General features: G+C 37.6%; 1 protein-coding gene across 1 annotated transcript in view; it reads right to left on the bottom strand.

Annotated features, from left to right (window-relative positions):
• Gabrb1 (gamma-aminobutyric acid type A receptor subunit beta1) overlaps positions 1-24,742 on the bottom strand; it is a 408,892-nt gene that overhangs the window by 107,678 nt on the left and 276,472 nt on the right. Inside the window, exon 5 of the mRNA XM_052735093.1 lies at positions 837-919. Within this exon, the coding sequence (XP_052591053.1) occupies positions 837-919 (83 nt within the window). The remainder of the gene's footprint in view (positions 1-836; positions 920-24,742) is intronic.

Here is a 24,742-nt window from a genome sequence, read left to right as displayed (position 1 = left end):
ACGTAATTGCTTAATAGCACAGTAGAGAAACACATTTATTCTTCAGTAATACTGTAAGGTCAGCTGGAAGGGTTTCATTTCCCTTTGCTTCTTGACATTTAGCTCTAGAAAGTATTTTAGATGCTCAAAATACACGCCTGCTGATTTTTCACGTTTCAGTAAGCGATAGAGTTAGCTCCTGCATCTTTTTGTGACTCTCAAAACAAAGAAATGCCCTATCTCTAGTACTCACAATGAATGGGCTCAAAGCCCCGATGGCTGGGAAACAATGACACAAGGGTAGCTTGGCAGGTTAGATCTTAGTGATTAAAACATTCACACTATTAATAAAATAGTCAATGAAAAACAGCCTCATAAGTGCAGACCAAAATCATCCCCCCCACACAAAAAGCTATTTGATCTAAAGCATAAGCCTATTGAGGTGTCATTTATTGTCATGTACTTTTCACTGGTAAAAGCACACCATTCACACAATACTGTCCCAGAGTGTATTTCTAAAAGATCATTTACAGTCTTCCAGGTTAACAGATAAGAAAATGTTTTCTTTTTTCACCTAACGAAGCTTGGATATTAGGAGGTTCTGAGAGAAGATGAGGAGAGCATGAGTTTATACATTTATGAATTAAAATAAGTGGACTTTCCTTAATCGTCCAAATGATAATGTCATGGAAATGACCCTTGAACCACCAATATGAGAGGAAATGCCACTGACAGTGAACCCCTTGAAAAAAGGTGGCAGCCAAAAATATCCCAGTTCCAATTAACTCAAAGAAAGGTTGACTTGAATTGGGTCAGGCAAACATCCCTCTTTTCCATCCCCTGTACAAGTAACTCACAACTTTCAATCTCCAGGGTGCAGTTTTGCTCATCCAGAGGATATCTTCGAAGATCCATCATGCATGCTGCGGTGGTTGTGATCCTACAGGGTGAGAGAGAAGACAGACATGATGTAAGTGGGGATCTTTCATGGACACACAGAGGCCAAGCAGCAAACAAGTATAAACTTAAATTTTTTTAGTGGTGAAATTTTATTTCTAAGCTTCCTAGCCTTGCATCATGTTTACCAGATGGCAAAACTTTGAGAAGCTCCTAAAAGACCACCACAAGCCATTATACCACAGTAGGGTATATAAACCAGATAAAGAGATAGAAATGGATAAATTTCTAGAGAGCTGCATCTTCAAGAAGAAGTGAAAAGTGTAAAGATCACAATGACTTAGAGGTTAAATCAGTAATAAAAAACTTTAAAAAGAAGGAACCCTGACCATATGACTTCATGGATGAATTTCCCAAGCACTCAAAGGGAAATCAGTGCTAAGTCTTCTCAGTCTCTTTCAAAAATTAGAAAAAAAAAAAGAGCACACATCCCAGAGTGCATTTTATGAGGTACTCACTCCTTTGATTCTTAAACCATACAAAGACAATAGAGGGAAAAAAAGAAACCATTAAGTCAGTATTCCTTATGTATATTTAATTTAATATAAAAAATCCCCATACTGCAACACTGAATTTAACACTACATTAGAGGAATTAGATTTTAAAAACATTTTTGTTGGGATTGTTCCTTGTAGATTTTGGCTATTAGCCATTTATGAAATACATAGATTGCAAGCATTTTCTCTCATTATGAACTGATTATTTTCCTTGCTGTACAAAAATTTTTAGCTTTTTTAAAATCCCAACTGTCTAATTTTGCTTTTGCTGTCTGTGATTTTTGTTTCATGGCCTCAAAGTTATTACCAAACTCAGTGCCAAGATTTCCCCTTGTTTCCTGCTAGTACTTCATTTTTATATATGATTCTTTGCCTGATATTTGGTTGATTTTATGTGTGATGTAAGGTAGACTCCAAATATGCTGGGATATCTTTTGAATGTGGTTGTACAGTATTCAAAACACAATTTGTTGACGAGACCATCTTTTCCCTTTGTTCTAGGTGCCTTTGCTGATGGTCAGCTGACTGTAGATATGTCTTTATATCTGGGTTCTCTTGTCTCCTCATTTATGTGATTGTTTTTAATGACACCCTTGGGCTTTTTTGTTTATTATAAAATTGTATTATAACTCAATGTCAGGAAAATGTGATCCTTTGGCTTTGAGTTCAACAGCTATTGATTTTGAGGCTCAGAGTTTTCCGGTCCTAGTCTTTGTTATAGTGAGGTAAATTCCCTTTATGCCTAGGTTTTGACAATCTTTATTCTGAAAATGTATAGAACTTTTCCTGCATCTTTTGTGATGATCATGTGGATTTTGTCCTTCATCCTGTTAAGGGCTTATCCTACAGCTTGATTTATGTATGTTCAACAATCCTTTTGTTCCAGAAACAAGTCCCACTTGTTCCTGGTGAAGGAATCTTTTAGTGTGCTGCTGAATTTAGCTTGCTAGTATTCTATTACATCCATTATTAATGTAATTAATTCATCATATACAATAGCTACAAATCAAAGACACCATGGTGAAGCTGTCGAGAACTTTGTAGTTTGGGTTGACTTTCACGTTTATACTCACTAATGGTGTGAGCTTGGGTTGGCTAAATTAGCTCCACTAGGCTTAGTGCTCTCATAAACCAACATGTCTTCTACCTAGGAGTACTGTGTGGATAAAAAGAGTCAATGTGTGCAAAATTATTCTCTCAGTGATCTGTACTTAACAGATGTTCCTCGTATAAAAGTTACTATTATAGCTGATACTTCTCATACCATTTCCTATATTCTCCAGCATCTATAACAGTGTCTACATCAGTATCTGCAGAATTTATGAATAAGAGGAAGCTTTACTATGCATCAAATACCACCTTTTCTTCCCCATGCCACACAATACAACAGCAGCAATGAAATCAGCATTTTATGTCTTATGGTGCCTCACAGCCCCCACTTGGATTGTTAGATTCATTTCCCAAACTCTGACCCATTTACACTCAACAGGTTTTGTGTACTGAGTGAGGAAGCTCTGTCCTGGAATCCAAGCTTACACCACACTTACAGACTCAATTGACCTTAGGAGGTTTGTCCTACCTGGACTTCCATTATCCCTGGATTTTCTCTAGGGCTGTTTTCCTGGAATGTAGAGGCTGAGTGTAACTGATATTCAAATGGCTACACTACTCTTAATAATGTTTTGATATCACTTGGGAATTGAAAAAATACTTCCTTAAAAGCAGTCTACAAATTATAAGGATAATTTAACTCAAAAGACACAGATTTATCTGTAAGTTTCTTTTTCTTTCATACACCTCACTAGGCATGCTCTAGTTAGTGTTTTTTTGTCAACTTGACACAGGCTAGGGTCATCTGGGAAGAGGGAATCTCAACTGAGAAAATGACTTCATCTGATTGGCTTGTGGCCCAGTCTATGGGACGTTTTCTTGATTAAGGATTGATATGGGAGGGCCAAGCTCACTGTGGGTGGTGTCACCGCTGGGCAGGTGGTCCTGGGTTGCATAAAAAAGCAAGCTGAGCAAGCCTTGGGGGGCAGGTTTGTAAGCTGATTTCTTCCCATCTTTTCTGCTTCAGTTCTCAACACCAGGTTCCTGCCCTATTTGAGTTCCTGCTTTGGGTTCCCACAATTGATGGACTGGGATTGGGGTGTGTAAGCCAAATACACCCTCTGCTCTCTAGGATGCTTTGTAACTCATGGTTATAATCTTTATCACAGCAACAGAAAGCAAACCACAGCAAATTACTGCAGATGAGAAGTTCCATGCAAACAGAGCAACTAATTGTTTTAGGGAGGGAAGGTCTCTTCCACAATAGTCCGACCCACAAAGTTTCAGTAACAGTAAAAACAATAAGCCACTACTACAAAAACAAAATAAAACAAAAACAAAAAACTTCACTATGATGCATTCCTTTGCAGGGGAATGACAATTTACTTTCTTAATTTTCCATTGGTAGGCATTTACAATGTTTCCTATTGTTCAGTTTTGTAGATGAAAATGTTCTGGATACATATAATACAATATTCAGTATATACACAAAGACATATAGTGTCTTTGTGTATATACTGAATAGGCTACCAGATACATGTGTGTATAGTATGTATATAAATATATATATATATATATATACACACACACACACATACATAATATATATCTTAGCTTATATTATTATAATATAAAACATCAATATGTATAGCCACAATATGTATTTGTATTTACATATATATGCATACATAACATGCAGGTGTGCCTCATTTAGCATCAGGGAAGTTAACTGAGAAGTTCCTATTTGTGATGCATGAATATTATAGAGTGTGGTTCCACAAAGTTGGGTGGTATAGGTTTATCACTTGGGTTAGCCCTTTGGTATAGCTGAGGAGAGGATATACACAAACAATATGAAATTTTCAGCAATATAACGTATTTTGTTTTACAATAAACTTACACTTACTTCTAAAATTATGACAGGTACTATTATAAATGCATAAAAAAGAGCACAGGCATTTAATGACTGCATTTTAGTGACCATCAGCAAAGTAGGTTTGTTTATACATGCATTTCCACAAACAAGTGTAAAGTCATGATGGTGAGCTATGACATAAACACAGCGTTACTATCAGGCAATAGAAGGTTTCTATCTCATTATACTATTAGGAAACCACCATAACATGTGGAGGTCATTACTGATCAAAACTTCATTGTGACACATAATTTTTAAAAACTGTATATACATATGACATATGTTTCCTCTGAGAAATCTTAAACAAAGTGAAATATTATAGGCAACCTGAACATATAAAGTACAAATGAAGAGCTGAAAACTATATTGTATTTATGTAAAATCACTTCCTCAGCACAAATGTCATATCTATTTTAATGAACATATATATCAGAGTCTATATTAAGGATGGCAAAGTGAGTTACTGTAGGATTCTGGGTGCTTTCTAAAAGGTATTGTTAGTTAAACCCTAGTTCTTTGCTAATTCTCCTTGGTTCACTTTAATAAGGTGAAAGTTCATATGGACATGCCTTTGGATCCTTCTTAACCAGAGCATAAGCCAATTTAATTTAGATTTACTTTAACATTAGAAAACAGCACAATGGAATTTTAAAGTTTAATTACATTTTTCAATGTGTTCTACAAAAATATTCTTATAGTAGTTTTATTCTAGAATTTACCACATAAGGGATTTAATTATATATTTCAGCATTCTCCCTGCTTCCATGAGGATATAGGTCATCCAATTTAGATTTACCATTATCAATATAGCATGAGTATCTCTAGTTGTCTGGAAATACAGTTTTACAACACATCTATGTAGACTGAAGATTGGCTCAACATCTTAAGTGTAAGGTAATACACTAAGTACTAAAACACTTGTGAAAATTAATCTGTCTACTGTATTTTTTGACAGCTGAGGATTAATAAAAAATTGTAAAGATGTGAACATATGAACATGTATGGGGGACTTCCAGTGTGTGAGTCTTCCCATCCTCCGGAACGCAGAATTGATGTTTCTTACCAGGAAGGATTTGTCTCCACCAGGCACATTTGGCAATGCCTTCAGAAATTTTTGATTATTGTGTTGAGACTGGAGTTTGGTATTAGAATCTAGTTTAATGGAGGCTAGTGTAGCTGCTAAGCATCCTGAAGTGACAGGACAGCTTCCTAGAACACCAACTGTCACCTGTTCACAAAATACCATTGTTGAGGTTAAGAACCTCTGTGACATAGTGCATTTGAACATTTTTCCTCTGATGAAACCTTTAATAAATGGGAAACCTCAGTCTATACAGTATAAATGAAAGTCATTAATTTGTTAGTACTAAATCACTTTGTCAGCTTAGATGTTATATCTTTTAAAAGAGAACATACATTTGAAAGCAAGGACAATATACGATGAGACTACTGGTTCTACATCTCCCTTAGTACCAATTTATTTTTGTTGCATTTTTAAATTAGTTTTTAATTTTTGAAATTATAATGATTATATTATTTTCCCTTTCCTTTTCCTCCCTCCAAACCCTCACACATGGCATCTCCTTTTTCATTAATTGTTGCTACATGCATATATATATATATATAGTCTCTTAAGTACATAAATACAACCTGCTCAGTCTACATAAAATTACTTTATATATGTTTCCAGGGCTGCTGATGAAACCCCCAAATTTTGCAGAGAGTTACTGAACTCACCATTTCTATCTGTTATGATTAATTCATTCATTAATACTTGTAAGATATAAAATTGATTTCATTACCAGAATCCACATATTGTAGTAAGGCTTGACCCATCCTCAGTGTGCTTTGTACTCTTATTACTTGGGTTCTTTGGCCTCTCTTCCTCATATATCCCATTGCGATGCAAGAGAGAAACGATTAATAAATTCAGCAAGGGAAGCAAACCAGGAACCCACAGAAGGGAAGCTGCTAGGGTGGCCTGACACAAAACCACCTCCATCTTGGGATGTCTGTTCTCTAAATTTAAAACTCCCAAAAGGGTTTCACAAGCCCAACTTGGACCAAGAAGAAAACCTCCCCAAATTATTTAGTAGTAGTTGGAGGAAAGCTACAAAAATACTAATATGGTCCACAGATACACATCAGGATCTTTGAGAAGAGAAAGAACATTGGGACTCAAACAGGAATCTGACCCAAGCAGATGCTCACATATCTAGGCTTTAGTCTGGACAAATGTAGACAGCAGAGAGTTGGACTTGGATGCTAAGAGTTTGGCATTTCTAGATGTCATAATACTTATGGTTAAGTGAGCTGAGTGCATGAGCAATTGGCATAGGAAAAATTGCTCAGCAGAAATCCCCAAGACCATCAATAAAAAGAGAGATGTCCCTGGGCAGAACTATTTGGCTCTTCTGTCTCTGGATGAGAAGCACCAGTGAACATCTCTAAGAATAATTGCTCCCTGTATTTCCATTTGTCTTCCTTGTCTAATATGATGGCCGGCAGCGGTGAACCACCACTACAATTAATTCACATCCTCGTGGGAATGTGCTCTCTCTGAATGAAGCAAGATGATCACATGAACATTTCGTGGAATTAAAGGTATCAAAGATCACAAAACTGGATTGATTAAGGGCTTCAAAAGTTTAATTGTTTCCTTTAAAACTGCTGTTTCTAATGTTCGACGCTGAAGGTATTCATCCTCGGTGTGTGGAAAGACTGTTCCTAGCAGATAGTGAATCAAAGAACAACAGGGAAGAGCCAGCTACAGGCAAAGGCATTAGCTAATCGTTCTTCTAAAGACAAATTTCCCAGAGGTGGCTTCCCAATAGCAGAACATTCATCTGTTCTTTCAAAGACATTTAGCACAGCTTACGTTATAATCTAATTTATTGACGTTTTGAAGGTTAGGTCAGAAACTGCAGTGGGCTGTTATAACTGTGGTCCCACAGCAGGGCTTCTGTTGCTGTAGTTTCTATTCATTTAAGGTTTAAGTTGCAGGGCCATCAACCTTAGGTACCACTGGAACTGCAAATTATCTCTAATGTCTGAAGCTGGTATGGTTCTTGATGCCGACAAAACTCTATCCCGGGACTATCGGCCTATATGGACCTTAAAATTCTGGCACCCAAGACTGTGAGACTGAAAGGAGCAGTGATAGGATTGCTATCTATCTTATCAAGTGACGTGTTTGCAGAATGGCTTATAGCTTGTTTGGCCTCTCAGACACATCTTTAATCCTTATTAGGTGTGTCACTCAAAGAAACTGATGTGACAAGACAATAGGCTAGACTAGGTCATGACTAAAAACCACATAGATATTATGTTTTTCAGAGTGTGCACTTCCATATTGCCTACTTTAACTTTGAATGAATGCTAGGAAGGCTAGTCTGTGTAGCAAACATGTTGGTATTCGAAGACGAAATCCCATGGGCATGAGGCATTACTGCTAAGGAAACAAAAAGAGATGCCCTACTATGTGAGATTTAAGAGCAACTTACACGAGGGAACCAAGTGGTGCGGTGTTTATAGACCTGTGTCATGTAACTGTTCTCTACTAAGACGGTTGTTCTTGACTAAGCCAGTTCATTGAGAGCAGACCTTCTAGGCTTCCACGTTGAAGATGAGAAAGGACACAAATCCTTTGGAAAGCTTCAGCAACCTTGGGAAGAAAGTCAGCTCACACAATAGAAGACTGTAAGTTTAATCCACTGTTACTACCTAGACTTATGGGGTCAGTGTGGCTTAGGTAGTATCATATGGCTAAGATAGTATGTGACAGGCACTGTACTGAGTATTGTAGACTGGTTTTTATTGCTACCATGATAAAGAACCACACAGTTAGTGTCTTAAAACAATACAAATTCCTGGAACTTGTAGTGGAAGGAGCGACTCAGCTCCCCAAAGTAGTTGTCCTCTAAGCACTGTGGCATTAGTTTGTCTGTACACACACACACACACACACACACACACACACACACACACACACACACACACCCCACATCATCCCTTCCAAACACATACAAACACACATGGACATAATACATTTAAATTTTTTTTTACAAGTCCTGAAATGAAAGCAATGACTGTTCAGTCTAGAGGCTGTGAGGGAGAATCCATTTCCTTGCCCTTTCCATCTTCTGGAGGCTGTTATCATTCCTTGGCTCATGTAGCCTTCCTTCCATCTTCAAAGCACATTACCTCCAACTCCACCTCTCTTCTCATGTCTCCTCAGTTTCTGACACTCTGCTGTACTCTTCAAGGACTCTTATGCTTCCGCTGGGTCCATCTGTAAAGTCTCCATCACTGTATCAGGTAATATACTCTCAGGCTCAGAGAATTAGGACATGACATCCCAGGGAAAGATGGCATTCTGACTTCCATAGTAAATTATTTAATTCCCTACTTACTGTCCTGTTGTCAACCCCCCAAAAATCAAAGCTAAGGAAACTGACACCTGATGGAATGTAGAAATGCTCCAAGTTTGGAGTAGATTCAGATTCAGGCAAGCTGGACTCAAGAACAGTGGCCTCTCTGAATGTTTTATTTAGGCCAGATGAGTCTAAGTAGAGAACATTTGGTCCAGTAAAATTTCTACTTTATCAGGGAAATATACTTAAAATTTGAAGCTTATCATAATTTTAGCATTTACTTAGTCAGCAGTAATTTGGGGCATTTTCTATCTGATTAAGGATGAATATAAAAAGGTAAGAGGACCTACCAGAAATCAAGAATATGGTAACTATGGGTATAAAGGTTAAAAACATCCAACTGCCATTCATGCTGCCATTATTTTTAGTTTTGCTTAAAAAGAAAACCAACACTGTCAGCAGTTACGTATGGAGGGACCTTAAGGCATAGTACCAGTAGAAAGGAGAGAGAGCCACATGCTATGAACAGGATAGGCAAGGCTTCTTTATTGGACCTCAACTTGAGGCAGCCAAGCTAAAGCTCTATCCAGAGGTGACCAGTGTATTCACTTACCAAGGGGACTGTTAGTCTTTTAATGGTTTTTCTACAGCGGGCTAAAATCTGGTAGTTGTTCATGAGTCATGGCATGATTTTGAAAGATGTTTTCCTTCCTGTGCACAAGTCTCCAGGCCTTGCTTGGTGGGCAATAAGTGATCAACTCCTTTTGGCAACTGATGATTTGTATCTGGCATTATCATCTTGTACCCGGGACCTTGATAGGACTGAAGGACTTTCAGGACTGGAATTGATGGCAAATACAAGGGCAGAGTAGAACACACACATATATTTGCTTCTGTGGGCAATAGACCAAGTTAATCTTGTATTACAGTTTTGGACAACTGTTTCTGAAATGATTGACAGCTGTATGCAGAGCCGAGTATAGGATAACTCAAAGACTGAGATGACAAAGGGGACAGACACAATATAAAGTCAGAAATGACAAGCCTTATCTCGTGTGTGTGTGTGTGTGTGTGTGTGTGTGTGTGTGTGTGTGTGTGTGAGTGTGCATTTGTGTGGGCACACTTGTGAGTGCTTATGTGTATAAATTTTTGTGGGTACACATGTGTGAAAATGTAGGCATGTGTGTATGGAATCCAGAAGTCAGTCTAGGGTGTTATTTCCAGATGCTGTGTAGCTTTCATCTTTTGAGACAGGGTCTTTCATTTGGAGTTTCCCCGGGAGGGCAGGAGGGCTGGCTGCTAGCTAGCCAGCAAACCCCAGAGATCCACTTACCCCCATTCCCCTAATGCTGGGGTTATAAGAACAGACCACCACGCCAAGCTTTTTTACATGAATTTTGGGGACCAAACTAAGGTTGTCATGTTTGCTTATTAATGACTGAGCTATCTCACTACCTCCTCTTATCCTATTTTTATTATCCATCAGGTATCTATAGGCTCTAGTAAAAAAAAAAATGAATGGGCCTTTTGCTTCTGTTTTAGCAAACACAACCTTCAAGGTTTTTGCAGTTACCTCAGCAGCTGTTATCATAACCCATGTGCAGAAGTATTTCCTCCAGAAAGCTACTAGGAAGCTGATAATTGCATTTCTTAGTTGAGTTACTTTCAAAATTAGTGATTTTGAACTCAACTAAGAACAAGTCAAGTTACTGGGTTTACTTAGGCGTTTCTTCAGTAATAATTCTTTCTTGGCTTTGTTATTTGTGGCTTCACTAGTTTTTGCTGGGTTTAGAGAGAAGCACTTCCTAGGTGTGGGAACACTCTGGTTTGTAGTCTAACTTTATGACAAAGAAAGCAAGCTTCCAATGAGGACCAGGCTAAGGGTCCAGGTGCTTACTTTCTTTTTGTCTGGAACTGGTTCCTACCTGTCTTATAGGCCCTCAAATAACAAAACACAGCACCCTTGTTTGTTTAATATGTATTTTCCTATTTTTTTCTTAGTTTATTCTTTAATTTCTTTTATATTAAAAATTTTACATTTAATATATTTGATCATATTCTCTCCCCTCCCTCAACTCCTCCTAGATCCTTCCCACCTCCCTACTCATTGAACTTCAAGCTTTCCCTCTCTTTCTCTCTCCTCTGTCTCTCTCCAAAAAACAACATAGAAAACCAAAAAACAAAGGTCAAGATGAACAAAAAAACAGTAAGATAATAAATAATAAAACAAAGACAATAAAATAAAAGAAAACAGAAACAATCAAAAAACATAAACAAAAACAAAACAGCCTAGACAGCCAAACAAAAATATTCCATGAAGTCTCCATATTGTTGGCCAACTATTCTTAGACATGGGGCCAGCCCTGGAGGTATACCCAGTGACATTCCATTGAAGAAAACTAATTTTCTATTTCCTGACAGGTATTAATATCAAATAGCTTCTTGTCTATTGGTGGGATTTTATGTTCATTTCCCATTGTCTGTAATGAGATTCCATTTGTTTTGAACTTATGCAGGTATTGTGTGTGCTGTAACAATCTCTATGAGTTCATATCTGTACCATCTTGTTGTGCCTGGAAGACACTGTTTCCTTGGAGTCATCCACCACCTTTGGTCCTTAGATTCTTTTTGTCTCCTCTTCTACATAGATTCATGAGCCTTGAGGGAGGGGGTTTGGTAAAGACATTCCATTTAGAACTGAGTGATCAAAAGTTTCTCTCTCTCTGCACATTGTCCAGTTGTTAGTCTTTGTGTAAGGTACACTCTACTGAAAGAAAAAGCTTCTCTGTTGAGGGTTGAGTAAGGCACTGTTCTGACACCAATATGTCACTAGAGTCATTTAATTGTTCCCTTAGCAGAATAATAGTAGAAGGTTTTCCCCGAAGGTCCATGGCTTTTCTAATCTCAGGTTCTTGGCCACTTTAGCAGTGTCACGTATGAGTGCCATCTCACAGAATGGGCTTTAGATCCAAGCAAAAAGTGGTTGGTTACTCCCTTAATATCTGTGCCACTAGTATACCAGTGTATCTTGTAGACATGTCTCTATTGTAGGTTTCAGGTTTGCATCTGGGTGATATTGATGATTACTTCTCTCCTTTTGTAGTGCTCAAAGTACCTTCTAGAACTGTGAACACTGGTCAGTGGGGGTGAAGCTCCTAGCTGGTCTCAGGTTCAATTTCTCTATGTTCAATAGCAGTAGTGTTGTCCTTAGCAAAAGGGCCTTGCCACCCACAACGTTGTGGAGAGCAAACAATAGCCTTGGCAATAACCCGTGCTGTTTATGTGTGTATGATGTCTATGGGACCCTTTTAGCCAACAATTCAACAAGAGTTAACCTATTTCTGGCACTGGGGTTTTTACTTGATGACATGAGATGTCTAGTTATTGCCTCCCCTTCCTTATTATCTGGTAACTCCATTTAGATTCCTTTCATAAATGTGTACATTTTAGGAAGCTTCTATTGTAGCAGGTCTCCAAATAGGTTTTCAAAAAGCCCTTCCTTTGTGTTGTCCTGCCCTCCTCCCTTCCCATTGAATCCTCCCATTCTAGTTTCCCCTTTATCTCCTTATAACACTATGATCTATTTCCCCTTTTGGAAGATTCTACCCCCTCCATTATATGCTATGTCCTCTTCCTTGGGACATACCCCCCACAGCCTGTCCCTTACTAGAAAGAAAATTTTATTTCTCTTAAGAGCTGAATAATATTCCATTGTGTAAATGTACCACATTTTCATTATCTGTTTATCAGCTGATAGATGTTTGGATGTTTCTAATTCCTGGCAGCAATGAACATGAATAAACAAGTACCTTTGTGGTAAGATGTAGTCTTTTGGATATATTTCCAAGAGTGATATGACTGGATCTTGTGGTAGGGTTGTTTAACAACCTCAGTTTTTAAATTCCAGTTGGGTTTTCTTTAGTGATTCTATTTCTTTGTCAAATTCCACTTTCATGTCTTGAATTATTTTCATTATTTTAATCAACTATTTGTATTTTCACAGTTATTAAGGCATTTATTCATATCCTCTTTAAGATCTGGGAACATTCACAGTTGGTGTCTTGAAGCTTTTGTCTTGTGCTCCATCTAAGTTCCTTTTCTCAGGACCTATTCCAACAAGGCTGCTGGCTTCTGAAGAAGGCGTTGTCTTGGTTGTATATGTGTGTGTTTTTGCTCTGGGACATAGGCACACAGAGTTACAGTGTTGAAGTGATTCCTGGTGTAAACATCTGGTCTCAATTTTCTTGGGTGACTGTTCTATTCTTTGGTTGTTGTGGTTCCCTCTGGATCCTAGAATAGTATGGCAGTTGTAGGGTCTCTGATAAGTGACTTATTCCCAGATAAGTGTGGTGGCTGTGGGGCACCTGATAGAGAGTGGTTCTGTGACTCCACAAGGAGTGACAAAGAATGGAGACAGTATAGAAGGAATGGATGAAATGGGTGGTAGGTAAGAGCTAGGGAGACTGTGGACTGTGGGTCCATACCTAGAGGCAGAGTTTCAAGGGGTTGAAGGTAGGATGAAAGGAGGGGCTGAGATGGGATGGCAGCAGGAAATTTAAGAGGAAGTCTGTAGTGACCAGAACATCAGTTTTGAAGGCAGTAATTTCTATTTTTAAATGATAAATTAACCAATTACAGCTATACATATTTGCATGATACAAAGTGATGTTGTGATATATGAATTCAGTGTGTAATAATTAAATGAAGCTAATTAGCATATCTGTCACCCCAAGTACTTATCTTTTATTTATTTGTTTATTTTTGGTGAGAGCACTTGGCATTAATTTTCTTCCTGATATATAAAAAGCACAGTGTATTATCATTTAATGTTCCTAAGAGAAAGAAATAATTATTTTTTCAGATAGAATCATAAAATGTTATTTAGCCTAGACAGTTGTGAGTAAGAGCAACCAAATAAAAGGTACTGTAGTTCTTGATTTCAGATCGTGCTAACACGTGAAGGTAGTAGAGCAGCCTCCTACCATAGTATGAAAAACTCACTAACTAGTACAAAGGAATAAACATTCCAGAATATGTGGAGTCAATTGATTTTGACACAGGACTAAGAATACAATCTTCAAAGGATGGCCTCTTCAACAATGGTGCCCGGAAGTCTGGATATCCATAAGTAGAATAATGAAGTTGGATCTTTATCTCAAACAATTAGTTTTTAACTTCTTGATCCCAGGCTCTACTTGTCTCCCTCTGTTTTGTAGACTTGGTGTTGAATGCTAATGACTCTCTCCTCTGTGCAATCCCAGCCAGCCATTTCCAGATAATTATCTATATTCCAAATGTTGCTTAAATGAGATCATTATTATTCAATTCTGTTGGGCCATAGTGATTCAAGGACCAGTTTGAAATATGAAAAGCAGTTCACAAATCAGTATGGGGGCAGGGTGTGCAGAGAAATACTAACAGAGTAATAGTGATTAAACAAGTACATGCCAAGGGCATAGTGCCCGCTCTGATCATGTGTTACCATGAGTATCCGGCCAAAGTTTTTCCTGAATCATATCATTATAATCATATAACCATGGACTCTATAAAGTTTATAATTGTTTCTACAATGTTTAATATTAGCTGGTAACCACTTTGCTAAACTATTCATTAGAAAGCAGGAATAATCAAGTCTACCTCCTTCCAACCAGAGCATGTAGCAGGAATCTTAAAAGGTCTTATTAATAAAATCAAACCTGGAGCCAGGTATCGGGGTGAATGCTGGAAGATCAGATAGACAGAACAAGCCACAGCTACCTCATCTCGCCAGTTCCTCAGCTGGTCCTGTTTCCTCAGACTGGAAGCCTGAGTCCTCATCCAGAATGGGTCTCAGCTGAACTGCTGCTAGAAAGCCTGAAGCTTAACCAGCTAAAAGCTCTAGTTTCTGGTTCTCACACCTTATATACCTTTTTGCTTTCTACCACCACTCCCTGGGATTAAAGGCTAGCTTTCTGGGATTAAAGACATGAGTCATCATGCTTGGCTGTATCCTTGAACACATGGATTTCTGCCTCTGGAATGCTAGGATTAAAGGCATGTGCTACCACTGCCTATCCTAAGTATCTAGTGGTTTTTCTGTTCTCTGACCCCAGATAAGTTTATTAGGGTACACAATATTTTGGGGAACACAATACCACCACAAGAGCACCTTCTTCTTACCATTCTGGTTCTCATGAAGGTCTGTACTGGATACGTTATGAGTAAATAGTGCCACTGAATGGAAAGAGACGTAGATATTGAAGTAAAAGTGAGAATAAAATCTAAAGAAAATGTTCACTTCAAGTGGATGCTGTGGCTGAGATATCAATAATGATATACTAAGATATTCCTAGGATAATTTACAATAGGACTCAGAAGTAAAACGTGGAGCAATTAAGTGAGTCTTTCTCTAGAGCTATTAATTTGGGGCTTATGTGTAGAACTGTGAGATTGCCTTGTACTGTTTTCTTTCCCCAAATCGAGACCAGACATGTTTGCTCAAAAGTGATCAGTCATCCTAAAATAGTACTCACTAGGGGTAGGGGGGATATGATGCAAGAGTCACCAAGCATTTAAGATACTGCCTTATCTAGACAGAGGTGTTACATAAAGGCAGAAAACTGAGCAAAAATAAATACAGGGAAGGGAAGCACACTCATATAAAATCTCCCTATTTGGCACACTAATATTTTCCATTAAATAAACAATAATGGAAGAAATCCTGGAATTAGGAGACAGCATAACAAGTATCAGCCTTGGAATAAATTTCCACCCATTCCTCCCTCTTGTCTGTGGGCATTTTACACACTCTGGAAAAGGACTTAAGATTCTCTCTTCTTTGAGTCTTTATTTGACATCATTTTCCTCATGATGTCAGGATCACAATGTTTGGAAGAGGACACAATACACGATATATAATATATTTAGTTCCTTTTCAATTTAGTAATTTAAAAGAAGAATGAATGACATTTTAATGAAAATGTAACTTTCCTACATTTTGGCATATCTCTATAGCACCAAAACTCACAAATAAGATTATTATCTAATGATATAAAAGCTTTGTTGCTTGCTTAATTATCCCCCTTTTATCCTCAACACATCTCCTATCCCTTTCTCCCCGCACCAAGTCCTCACCCATTTTCACGTCTCTTTCATTTTTTCTTGTTAAACAGAAATTTTTATAATGGGCATGTTAGGTGAGCTACAAAAAAAATTAGTTTCTTTATTAACTTTTATAAAGCTATGTTAAGTGAGTAAATTCTGAAGGGATCAGATATATCATTACATACTATTATAAAATTAGGGATAATATTCATTTCTATAATGAAGAAACTATAAATTAAAAAAGACTATTTTACAGCCACCAAATTAATGTGTTTATATTTCCATGGGGAGAATCTAGAGGTCATACTATGGTGAGGAGAAAAATAAATGGATTCTTTTGCTGTGGTAAGCACTTTGACAAAAGTCTTCATCCAGTGATTATTTCTTTACCTGGACACTGTATTTACAGCTACTTGTTTACTAGCACACACAGAACTGAGAACTGTTCCTTGTCTCTTTTAAAATTGTGTGTGTGTGTGTGTGTGTGTGTGTGTGTGTGTGTGTGTGTGTGTGTGTGTGTATGGAAGCAGTGCAGGTGCCCATGAATGTCAGAAGAAAATGTTGGCTCTCTTGGAACTGGAGTTACCAGTGATTGTTTCTTAACCTAAGGTGGGTGCTGGGAAATGAACTTTTGTCCTATGAAGAAGCAGCAAGTCCTCTTAAGCGCAGTGCTCTTTCTCTCTAGCCCCCAACGATGTTCATCATGCAATAAACACCAACTGCTATAGGGTACGATAAATGGTTATGCAACTCTTGTGTATATACAATGGATGGCTTTACAATAGTTAAAATGAACAAACAGATTTAGATGTATCAACCTATGAACCTTACCTAGTGTATGGAAAAACAAGCAAGATACCAAACTAGAAAGGATGTTTACAGAAAGCAGCATTTATATAAAATTTTGTTAAAAACAAACCACTAGCATGTATGCCCTAAGGAACCACAGGTAGTCAAATAGAACACGCTGAAATGTTACACCGGGGAAGGGAGGGAAGAGGAGGGAGAAGAGATGAGTTCAGACAAATGAAGATGGAGTTGTAACGATCTCTTGAGTTCTTCCTCCCTTTCTCTATTCATTCCTTTCCTCACCCCATCATCTTTTTCTCGCTTCTCCCAGCTTGCCTTTCCTTTTCTTTCTATTTTCTTTATTTATCCACACTCTTCACTTTCATCATTTTATCAACTTTTGTTCCTTCAAAGAAAACTAAGGCAAATAGAAGCATGCCTATGCTAGTACGTTTTAATCTCTTTATTACATTCAAATTTGATGTCCTCATATTGACAGAAAAATCCTCAAATAATCCCTATTTACACCCTCATGTTGAATGATTTTAAATTGGACAGGGTTGCCTTCCTGTACCCTATCCAAGAATAGCCATAATGAATGGAAACCAAATTTTATCTCTGTCTTACATGAATTTGCACTAACTGGCATTTAATAATTCTAATTTTCTGAAATATATCCCATCCATCAAGAATTCCATTCCCTTAGCTGGGTGCTGGTGTTTGGAATGGATGTGCCTTCCCTCACATTTCTCATCACAGTTTGCAATTACACATGTCTTAGTTCAACTATTTGTTTTCTGGAGTGAATGCTGTTTGGATAGATGGCATGTATTTTAAGGCCAATGACCTCGTAATGATTCACTTACCAAGGTCTGCTCAGTGTCTGCCTCAAAATTGATGTATAGGCTTAATAGAATTAACAGGAACTTAAGGAAATACTGAAATCACGATTTCTCAGAAGAAGACAGAAAAAGACCAATGTGCTGTCTGCATTAAAAAATTATGCCAATGTTGTTTGGAAAACAAATTTATGGTAAAAATCCATATTTGTCACTCTGATTAAATTTCTTACTAAAAATGATCTTGAGTACATTGGTTAAATAAACAAACACAGATTGCTGGCATTTGGATAGTTTCCAAGGCCAAGAATTTGCTTGAATTGTGTTTACATTAATGTCATCATAAGATTTCCAACCAAATTTAGATAAGATATGATATTCAGGAGAATTAGCCAAAACACTTGTGAATATAGAAAACTGTCCAAATAACACATATTTACATTTTAATATTTTAAATATATCTAACAGTATACTTAAATATTTGGACATACTTTATTAGCTTACTATCAATTAAGTGTCAATAATATTATAATGAAGGAATTTAAAATAATCAGAACGTATCACTCATGTAAGTGGAAAATACTTTTGAAGGGAGTAAGCGTGAGTAATGTCCTCCTCTTAAGTCATTTCTTGAAGTTTACACTAAAATTCTCTATAAATAAATTAATTCCTTTTGTAAAGAAAGGTAAATGCTACATTTACTACTGCAGCTAGAAGCATGTGTGCCAAGGAGCTGTGTGGGCACTTCACACGCCCACACCTGCCTTGCTCTCTGTGGGCCATTATCGTCCAGTCAGAAGGAGAACTGTGTGTAAAGTCAGGGGGAAAGTGGTGTCCAGGAGCTGTGCTCCTGTGCTGGGTCTTGTTCTGCCTTGAAGGCCCGGGTCTAGTTTTAAAGCACCCCCCTCCCCCTTTGCCTTTGCCTTTCTAACCTGTCCATTCATAAGAATTGTGCAAGATTTTGAAGTGAATTGCAAACACTTCTGATACCCGTTCAGCAGTCAGGATTAATTGGTCTTTCATTGCCTTTGAGCTGTTCTGCCCTCCTGCATGTTGTAGAAAATAATAGGATGAAAGTAAGTAAGGCTTACCTGTAAGTAAACCCATAGTTGCAGTTATTCGCTGACCTGTGAGCTTTGCCTAGCTTTGCCTTTATTTACCTATTCTTTAATGTGCTATATCTTTTCAGAAAATATACGTCTTGGGCACTCTGAACTGGATAAACATCTTATTTTCTCACTAATTAATGAGATCACTAAAATCTTTGTCTCATTTTGTTTTCAATAATGTGTTATAACAGCTTATGAGGTGCCCATACTATTATATCCTATTATATACCATATATATCAATATCTCATATCCTATTCTATCTATCATATCATATCATATCATATCATATCATATCATATCATATCATATCATGTTCTAATAGATCCTAGTTAGACACATTGTCAGAATGTATATCTCATGCCAGGATGGAAGAGGAAGAGGGTCAGGAAGTCCCACCCCAATGGCTATCAGAGAAGGGAGAGTCAGTTTTCTTCAGGGATGTGACCCTGGTCCAGTGGATGGTGGATGGTTTCACCTACGCACAAACAGGAAGTATGAAGTGAACTCAATGGGTTTTGAAAAAGCACATGTAGTTAGGAGAGAAAAATATTGGGGGCTGATAGGGGAAGAATTGGAGGTGAACCAATAGGGGTGGATTTGACTAAAACACATTGTCTCCATATATACAGTTCTCAATACTAATACTGACCATACTCATACTAACACTAATACTAATAATAACGTGTATCTCATGGATCACAGGAACCCAGGTATATCTTTTATTGCTTCTTCTAGAAAAAAAATCAAGCAGCAATAGATTATGACGTTGTTGGTTCTATCGCTCCTCTCCACCATCTTTTTGTTTTGTTTTTGTTTCTGGTTTGCATCCAGCTACTACAGTATTTATTGGTGTTAGCACAGACTGGGACTTTGGTTTCATGGTCTGACTATTTAATGACATGTAAATAGGTTAATGGATCACAGGGGCGGAATTCTATACTCTGTTCAGTGAGAGACAGTAGAGTTTGTTGTGTTAGTCTCCTTTGTTTGTCTAGTTTTCCATTTTGGATGCCAGACAATTATGCCCCGTGGAGTGGAGTGCAGCCGTTTGACATCTGGGCAATGAATTCTCTTGTTTTTGTGTTCACTTTTGACCTGCAGCAAAGTGTAGATGTGAATTTAGAAGCACTTTGGTGTTTTCATATCTGTAGTTCAGAAAAGCCGTTGCCTCCTGTTACATGACATTCTTGATAAATTAGATCACAAGGCCTGTTGGCATAAAGGAACTTGGTCTTGATGAGTTACATAGATAATTAAATATGTAAATCACATATTCCTAAGTTCTCCAGAAATAAGGAAGAATTCTAGAATTTCTAAGAGTTCTCTCAACTTAAAAATTATTTCTTGTAGAAGCTAACACAGCTATTTTAAAGATCCAAGTTCACCTAATATAAATCTTTAATTAATTAATGAGTATAATTACAAATTAGTCTAACATGAAACATCTGCATTTTTATTTGTCAGTACAAATTTAATGTGAAATATGTGTTCCTATGCCTTGTATCCCTTGCTTTTATACAGATTTATGGATCAAATATGCTAACTTTAATATAACAAATTTGTGATTGTGAAACATACAATTATTTTCAAATAAAGTGGATCATTATTCTGATATCTTTATATTATCAACACTTATTTTTTATAATATATTACCTTGAGAACTTTTCTCATGATATTGAAATTAGAATCTGATTAAGATTAAACTAGATTAATTAGTGGGTAATCACTGAGCACCTAAATAATTTCTAAGTGAAATAGAAAACTTAAACATTAGCTACTGTCATAGCTAGCCTTAGATGTCAACTTGACTCACACGGGAAGGGGGAAACCTCAGTTGAAGAATTCTCTCCATCAGAATGGCTTGTCTACATGTATGTGGGGCATTTTATTGATTGCTAACTGATGTAGGATGGTTCTGTACACTGTGGGTGGGTACCAGCCCTAGGCAGGTAGGTCAAGGATGTATAAGAAAGGTTACTGGATTTGAGTCTGAAGGTAAGCCAGTAAGCAACATGGCTCCATTAGTTTTTCCTTCAGGCTCTTGCCTTGGGTTCTTGCCTTGGGCTTGCCTTGATGATGGATAACAGCTTGTAAGGTGAAATAAACTGCTTCCAAGTTGCATTTGGTCAGTGTTTTATTACAGCAACAGAGAAGCAAACTATGATACTTCCTAAATATACTTCTAAATTTATATATTTTTATGTCTTGTTTTTATGCTTTAGAGATGTACCTTTAGGGTATGTTAATGTGCATGTTCATTTTTATTTTATATTTTTAAAAATACTTGGAATGAATATACTCAGTTGGAGAACAATTGCATGTCAGGTGTATTCTTTTCCTCTATTGGTCACCTGAGATGCTGACAAAAAATAATGTTTTCCATATCCCATTCATTCATTTTCTTTCTGAGATATAAATGACTTGTTCTGGATAGTAGGACCAACTGAAACTATTTTAGGAGCAACAATGTAAAGAGAAATAACTGTAAGTATATGTCTTTGTTATGCAAGAAAAGAAGTTTTGTCCAAAGCTGTGGTCCACATAATACTGACTCTCTTGACTCATTTACACTCCTTAAATTTATTAATATATACACTTCTGTAGTGGGTAGCTGTTCCAGCTTTGACCTTGAAGCACCATTCTAGAGAGGCAGCCGGCAACTGCCACACCTACCTATGACCTGCCTCTGAAGTGTGACTAGGAGAGGAGCGCTTGAGACCCAAGATCTGACGTGCGGCCCCCTTGGCTCCATGTGATCCTGGATACTGGATGGGCAGACAGAGTCAGAGTTCTCCAGAGAATCCCGCTGGACTGCACCTCACCTCTCATGGATCCTGTAACCAACCCCTTTACTGGCTGTAAGGTACCCCAAAATAAACCTCCTTTTAACTACGTGAAGTTGCCTTGTTAACCCCCACATTACAGTTCTTGTAAATTAAAACTAAAAACTGCTTTGCTGTGCAGTTATTCATGTAAGCCAGCAATGATGAATCCATTGCTTGTGAACACCTTCACGTAGTTATAAAAATGGTCCTGACTCCTGGAGCAGCATCATCATCACATGACTTCACGTGCACCTAGAAGGTAAAAGTTTGAGCCAGGCTTAACACAGACCTGTATTCCTCAGCTACTCTGGAGGCTGAGGCAGGTGGATCATAAATTAGAGACTAGTCTAGACTACACAGTGAGTTCAAGTCCAGCCTGAGCATCTTGAGAAGAGTGTTTCAAAGAAAAAAAAAAAAGGAAGGATGGAGGGGCATAGCACTATAGCAGAAAATTCCCAGCATGGCAAAATAAGGGGAAAAAAGATTGGAAGTGGCAAACTTAGAAGTGAACTTTGCCTTGATTTATAAATCTTGACTCTGACAATAAAATATAAAGCACATTAAAATTTGTAAAGCTGGCTTTATCTTCGTGTTCGTGCTTACTGGATTTCCTGGTTATTTCCTCTCCCCATGTGACATTGTTTTTGCTTCCTATGTGATTGTTAGTTGACAGTGATTTTTAAACATTTTTACATTTTAATTTATGAGTATGTGGATGTGTCTGTATGAATGCATGCCATGTGAGCAGGGGCCTATGGAGCACAGAATGGGGCCTGGGATCTCCTGAGGCTGGAGTTTCCGGCAGTTGTGAGCTGTCCAAAGTTGGTTCTGGCCACACCCAACCTGAGTCCTTAGGAAGAACATCAAGTATTCTTATCTGCTGAGACCCCTTTGCAGACTCCAAGATTTTATGCTCTGTTCCTTGCTTTGATTTTATCATGTCTTTGATTATTGAAGAAATCAAAGACTCAACTACAAAGTCTGGCACCCATGACCCTACTTAATAAAAGACTCAATCTCTGATGATTCTTATTTATTTTGTAATCGCTATATCAGATTATCCACACCTTAGTACCTATCTTTATTATTTACATATTTATATCTTTTAAAATATAATTTTATTTTTTGAGAATGCCATATACCAATACTGCATATACATCACTTCTGCTTCCCCTTAGCTTTTCCTGTGCTCCCTGATCCCAAATTATTGATTTTTTTCTTTAATTATTATTTTTACATGTATATGCATGCATACATATATATGTATATTCACTCAGTATATATAATCTGTTAAGTCTATTTAGCTTTGTTCATATGTACATGTGTCCAGGGCTGATCACTTGGGTGTGGACAACCAGTGTAGAAGCTCCACCATGGTCAAAACTGATTCTGTCTCTGTCAGCAGCCATTAACTACCTGTAGCTCTTCATCTATGGGTTGGGACCATGTGGAATTTCCCCATCTACTATGGCATATCAATTGGTGTCATTATGCTGGTCTTGTTCAGACAGCCATGTTGTTCATGGGTCTGTTTTCCCTGTCATGTCTCCAGGGCACTATCTCACAGCAAGTATTCTTTGCCTCTGGTTCCTACAATTTTTCTGATCCCACTTCTGCGTTTTTTTTCAATGAGCCTTGTTTGTAGGAGTTGTATTTGCAGATATATCAGTTGGAGTTGGGAATGCCACAGTCATTTATTCTCATTATTCTCACAGTCATTTATTGTGGAGCCCTGAAATGGTCTTCATCTGTTGCAAGGAAAAAAAAAAAACTTCTTTGATGAGGGGTAGGGGCTACACTTATTTCTGGGTATAAGGATAAGTATTAGAATACAGTTATATTGATTCAGAAGAATGAGGGAGCTGGTTTTCCTCTTGGGTTTAGAACTCTCCATCCATGAGTAGTTGGTTAGGTTTACAGTAATAGGTATACATTTACTCCTATTGGCCTTAAGCCCAATTAGACAGCTGTTGATTATCCATAATACAAAAGTGCCACCATGGTACAAGGACTTGCCCATACAGTCATTGTTGTTGTTCACAGGCCTCATAGCTTTGTAGGAATACTAATTGCTCCTCTCCTTTGGTGGCATACATAGCATCTTCTGATCCTGTGGGAGCCAGTCCTAAGGGAGGAGGTTTCCAGGTCAGTTTCAGTTTGACTCGGGGAAGTCTTATGTCTAAAGTGTGTGGCATCTTCAGTAACAAGACCTCAACTTCAAATTCTTATGTCACATAATTTCATTTAAAGTATATATCTATGTATACACATAATCATATATATTATATGTAATTCTATATGTAGACAGAAAATGACTCCCTAATATACATTTTATATTTAAAGTACTTTTAATTTTCCTGGTGTCTTTGCAAATCACAAAGTTATAGTGTACATATTGCACACTGAGAGTTGTCCAGTCAGATTATAAGTTTGACTTAGCCTCAATTAAATTTGTCTGTGTAAGCTATTAATATAAATAGTTCTGAGAAAGTATTATTATTTGAATATTTGAACTTTCTAATGTCATGTTAAAATTTAATTGCCATCCTAGCAGTATTAAATAGTGAGGTTATTGGGCCATTAGAGCTGTGAGGGCTGTGTCCTCCTGGAGAGATCAATTCCCTTTTCATGAGGATGGACTTACATAAAAGGACGTCTCACACATTACATGTCATCTCCATTTAAAGTAAATATATATATATGTATATATATATATATATACATATATATATATTTAGGAAGCTTCTATAATAGTAGGTTTCCGTGTGCTTTTCAGAAGGCTTTTACTGCTTGTGAGTCACTCCTCTTCATATTCCTCCTTTGTCCCGACCTCTCACCTGTTTTCCCATTTAATTCTCCTATTCTAGTTTCCTCTTTATCCTTTTATAACACCATATTCTACTTTCCCTTCCTTGGGAAGTCTTTTCTCTCCTCACTGGTCCCTTGTTAGCTACCCAACCTCTATGGGTATTCTAAATGAACCACATGGGTCCTAGGGGGAAAACCCACTACTATTAATCTGCTAAATGAATACAGCAATAAAATAACACTTAATGAAGTATGGCTATTCCTGGAAACCAAGGCATCACTCATCTCTCATTAGAGAAGCTTCTTCTTGCAGTAAGTGGTAACTAACATGAAGACATGGACAATGTGCAGAAACTAAGAGACTTTGGAGCACTCGCCCTAAATGGGATGTCTTCATCAAGCCCCTCCCCAAAAGGTTCAGGGATCTATGTAGAAGAGGGGGCAGGAAAATGTAAGAGCTCAAGGAAGTGGATGACAGCAAGGAAGCAAGCAATATTTACTAGATAAAACAGGACAC

The sequence above is a fragment of the Peromyscus californicus genome, unplaced genomic scaffold (genome assembly GCF_007827085.1).
Source record: "Peromyscus californicus insignis strain IS unplaced genomic scaffold, ASM782708v3 Scaffold_13__1_contigs__length_99412109, whole genome shotgun sequence".
Lineage (NCBI taxonomy): Eukaryota > Metazoa > Chordata > Mammalia > Rodentia > Cricetidae > Peromyscus > Peromyscus californicus.
The sequence above is the reverse complement of the archived record's forward strand: the minus strand, read 5'-3'. Positions and strand labels throughout refer to the sequence as shown.